The sequence below is a fragment of the Babylonia areolata genome, chromosome 10 (genome assembly GCF_041734735.1).
Source record: "Babylonia areolata isolate BAREFJ2019XMU chromosome 10, ASM4173473v1, whole genome shotgun sequence".
Lineage (NCBI taxonomy): Eukaryota > Metazoa > Mollusca > Gastropoda > Neogastropoda > Buccinidae > Babylonia > Babylonia areolata.
The window spans coordinates 44,955,995-44,961,043 of record NC_134885.1 but is presented as its reverse complement, the minus strand read 5'-3'; the positions used below and the strand labels follow the sequence as shown (position 1 = coordinate 44,961,043).

Genomic DNA, 5,049 nt, shown 5'->3' with positions numbered 1-5,049 from the left:
TATTTCCGGGGAGTGGGGTGGGAGGAGAAGGGGGAGGAGGGCGAGGGGCGGACGCTGTGTGTAAACACGGCAGGGCATCCAGTCAAGCTGACTACCTCCCCTCCTACCCCACCCCCACCCCCGACACACACACACCCTCCCTTAAAGCCCTGGGCCTCCGGAATTGATTTCGGTGAAGGCCATAACCATCTGGCTCTGCTTTCTCAAACACGCTGTATACCTCTTGGGATGTCCTCTCGTCCCGTTAAAAAGTAAGAAGAACAAGAAGAGAGAGAGAGGGGGGTCGGAGAGAAGAAGAAGGAGAAGAGAGAGAGAGAGAGGGAGAGAGAGAGAGAGAGAGAGAGAGAGAGAGAGAGAGAGAGAGAGAGAGAGGGAGAGATTTTGTGTTGAAGAGGGTAAAGGAATAAGCACAATATATTTGTATTCATCCGCATCCGCCGCTTGTATACATCTGCTGGTATACAACGCACAGCGTGCATCACGTAACTCAGAACAAATACAAGCACATGCGCGCGCGCGCACGCTCACACACACACACACACATACACACACACACACACACACACACACACACACACACACACACACATCTCCTTCCACCCTATCCCTCGCTTCCCCCTCCTACACACACCTACACACACCGACACACACACACACCTACACACACACACACACACACACACACCTACACACACCGACACACACACACCTACACACACCGACATACACACACACCTACACACACCGACACACACACACACACACACACACACACACAACACACACACACCTACGCACACCGACACACACACACACCTACACACACCGACACACACACACACATACACACACCGACACACACACACCTACACACGGGTTTATAAATCAGAGTTCCTGTGATATTTGTCTGAGTTGTTCGGTCAGATCTTGTCTCATTTACGTCACACGGTAAATACCGCAGCCTATTGCGCAATGCATTCCTTGTGAAGGGATGACAAACACGTTTTAGGTTCCTTGAAAAAAGGAGCAACAAATGACGTCATGTTCCTTTAAACGAAACGATAATAATATGATCATCTTCAGTTTGAACACCCGTAGAGCCAACAGCAAAGTGAGAGCTGTAATATCAATGGTTTCTCCAGTCAATGGGAAATCATTTACAGCTTAGTCTTTTGTGAAGGACCATGACTATCAAACGAGGAGGCAAAGCTGCACTGGCTCTTAGTGCTCAGCCTTGGGGGCTGGTTGGCCTTTGGGAACCATCCCAACGCCGACTGTCCTAAAACCCTCTTGGCCGAGAGAGTGGGGATGTAACTTGGGCAAGACACTCTCCGCTGAAATCCAGTTCTGGCCCAGATAGTCGGGACAGAAATTGCTTCCTCGGCTGTTCTGATGGTCATGATCAAACACCACGACGACGGCTATCATGATGATCATCATCATCATTGTTATTATCATCAGTATTGTTGTTAGTAGTAGTAGAAGTAGTGTTAATCCTCCTTATTATTGTTGTTGTTGTTGTTGTTGTCGTCATCGTCGTTGTTACTGTATTATTATCATTATAATACATTGTTAGCACTATTAGCATTGCTATGGTCAGTATATCATTATAATACATTGTTAGCACTATTAGCATTGCTATGGTCAGTATATCATTATAATACATTGTTAGCACTATTAGCATTGCTATGGTCAGTATATCATTATAATACATTGTTAGCACTATTAGCATTGCTATGGTCAGTATATCATTATAATACATTGTTAGCACTATTAGCATTGCTATGGTCAGTATATCATTATAATACATTGTTAGCACTATTAGCATTGCTATGGTCAGTATATCATTATAATACATTGTTAGCACTATTAGCATTGCTATGGTCAGTATATCATTATAATACATTGTTAGCACTATTAGCATTGCTATGGTCAGTATATCATTATAATACATTGTTAGCACTGTTAGCATTGCTATGGTCAGTATATCATTATAAAACATTGTTAGGACTATTAGCATTGCTATGGTCAGTATATCATTATAAAACATTGTTAGCACTATTAGCATTGCTATGGTCAGTATATCATTATAAAACATTGTTAGCACTGTTAGCATTGCTATGGTCAGTATATCATTATAATACATTGTTAGCACTGTTAGCATTGCTATGGTCAGTATATCATTATAATACATTGTTAGCACTATTAGCATTGCTATGGTCAGTATATCATTATAATACATTGTTAGCACTATTAGCATTGCTATGGTCAGTATATCATTATAATACATTGTTAGCACTATTAGCATTGCTATGGTCAGTATATCATTATAATACATTGTTAGCACTATTAGCATTGCTATGGTCAGTATATCATTATAATACATTGTTAGCACTATTAGCATTGCTATGGTCAGTATATCATTATAATACATTGTTAGCACTATTAGCATTGCTATGGTCAGTATATCATTATAATACATTGTTAGCACTATTAGCATTGCTATGGTCAGTATATCATTATAATACATTGTTAGCACTATTAGCATTGCTATGATCAGTATATCATTATAATACATTGTTAGCACTATTAGCATTGCTATGGTCAGTATATCATTATAATACATTGTTAGCACTATTAGCATTGCTATGGTCAGTATATCATTATAATACATTGTTAGCACTATCAGCATTGCTATGGTCAGTATCACCACCAGCAGTGTCACTGACCATGGTTGCAGTGAACACTGACGCCGACACGGAGTCCAGTCGAGGTGAGGCCAGACGACACAGCCAGCCAGTCCAGGCAGCCATCAACAGCGCCAGTCGTCTCCCTTGCCACCCTGCCCTCCCAATGATCTCCCTTGCTTCACTGCTCTCCTCGGCCCTCGTGGTCGGCGGGCGGTGGGCGGTTCTGTCATGACCTCATTTTATTTATTTATTTATTTATTTATTTATCTATTCCGACTCTGAGAATATGAACGGATTTTTTCTGTTGACTTATTCATTGTTTGATTCTTGGTTTCTGGTACTTAAGTGTCATTTCTTGTTTATTGATTTATCTCTTTATTTATTAACTCGTTTATTTCTCAACCTTTGTTTGGTATTCATTTATGTATTTATTATTTACTAATGTATTTATTCCCATTTATCTCTCAACATTTCTTTCTTATCTATTTATTTGTTTAGTTCTGCTCCGACATAATGAACTTCTGTTTTTTTTCCGAATCAAATTTTCTGATTTATTTTTCTTGCGGTACAAGTGATGACGACACTTCTCCCTTCTCCACCCTCAGTTTGTTCCTGTTCTGGTTCTGGTTCTGGCACTTCTGTCATGGTTTGTTGTCATCAGAAGTATCAGTTCTTCCTTCTCCACCCTCAGTTTGTTCTCATTCTGGTTCTGGTTCTGGTTCTGGCACTTCTGTCATGCTTTGTTGCCGTCAGCTAGTATCAGTTCTTCCTTCTCCACCCTCAGTTTGTTCCTGTTCTGGTTCTGGTTCTGGCACTTCTGTCATGCTTTGTTGCCGTCAGCTAGTATCAGTTCTTCCTTCTCCACCCTCAGTTAGTTCTGGTTCTGGTTCTGGTTCTGGCACTTCTGTCATGCTTTGTTGCCGTCAGCTAGTATCAGTTCTTCCTTCTCCACCCTCAGTTAGTTCTGGTTCTGGTTCTGGTTCTGGCACTTTTGTCATGCTTTGTTGCCGTCAGCTAGTATCAGTTCTTCCTTCTCCACCCTCAGTTAGTTCCTGTTCTGGTTCTGGTTCTGGCACTTCTGTCATGGTTTGTTGTCATCAGAAGTATCAGTTCTTCCTTCTCCACCCTCAGTTAGTTCTGGTTCTGGTTCTGGTTCTGGCACTTTTGTCATGCTTTGTTGCCGTCAGCTAGTATCAGTTCTTCCTTCTCCACCCTCAGTTAGTTCTGGTTCTGGTTCTGGTTCTGGTTCTGGCACTTCTGTCATGCTTTGTTGCCGTCAGCTAGTATCAGTTCTTCCTTCTCCACCCTCAGTTTGTTCCTGTTCTGGTTCTGGTTCTGGTTCTGGTTCTGGCACTTCTGTCATGGTTTGTTGTCGTCAGCCAGTATCAGTTCTTCATAACATGGGTATTATCACTGGTGTCATCACCAGGTTTAATAAGATAATTCATGTACATACTTAGTCACAATTCATGTGTGTATTTCTAGCCATCTGCTCAGCAATTGATTTTAGTTTTACTTGTATATTATACAGTGATATTTCTTCTTTTTTACGTTGATTTCGATATCTTGTTCATTTTCAATCATTTGGCCATTTATTCTTTCATTCATTGATTCTTTCGCTCAGTATCTCATTCATTCACTCATTCTTATATTTATTCATTCATTCATTTGTTTATTCATTCAACAGTGTGGAGGGCAATAATGATAATGGTACCACCTCCCGCCTCAAAAAGGGGTCATGGTTATTTCTGGTCAAATTCTCACAACTTTTATTTTCTCCAGCTTTAACATTTTTCTCCCGTGCATATTATTGTTTCTCCTATTTCTCCCCCCCTTCCTATTTCTCCCCCCCCTTCCTATTTCTCCCCCTCTTCCTTTTTCTCCCCCCCCCCTTCCTTTTTCTCCCCCTCTTCCTATTTCTCCCCCCTCTTCCTTTTTCTCCCCCTCTTCCTATTCCCCCCCTTCCTATTTCTCCCCCCCTTCTTATTTCTCCCCCCCTTCCTATTTCTCCCCCCCCTTCCTATTTCTCCCCCCCTTCCTTTTTCTCCCCCTCTTCCTTTTTCTCCCCCTCTTCCTATTCCCCCCCTTCCTATTTCTCCCCCCTTCCTATTTCTCCCCCCCTTCCTATTTCTCCCCCCCCCCTTCCTATTTCTCCCCCCCTTCCTTTTTCTCCCCCTCTTCCTTTTTCTCCCCCTCTTCCTATTCCCCCCCTTCCTATTTCTCCCCCCCTTCCTTTTTCTCCCCCTCTTCCTTTTTCTCCCCCTCTTCCTATTCCCCCCCTTCCTATTTCTCCCCCCTTCCTATTTCTCCCCCCTTCCTATTTCTCCCCCCCTTCCTACCCCCCCTTCCTATTTCTCCC

The 5,049-nt window shown here is 42.4% G+C and overlaps 1 protein-coding gene across 9 annotated transcripts in view; it reads left to right on the top strand.

Moving 5' to 3' along the window:
* The window catches only part of LOC143287039 (uncharacterized), a 32,533-nt gene extending 27,962 nt beyond the window's left edge, over positions 1–4,571 (top strand). For all 9 annotated transcript variants that reach the window (XM_076595061.1, XM_076595064.1, XM_076595056.1 and 6 more), the window contains one exon: positions 2,741–4,571. In XM_076595061.1, coding sequence (XP_076451176.1) covers positions 2,741–2,922 — 182 coding nt within the window. In that variant the 3' untranslated portion in view covers positions 2,923–4,571. The remainder of the gene's footprint in view (positions 1–2,740) is intronic.
* Positions 4,572–5,049: the final 478 nt, after the last annotated feature.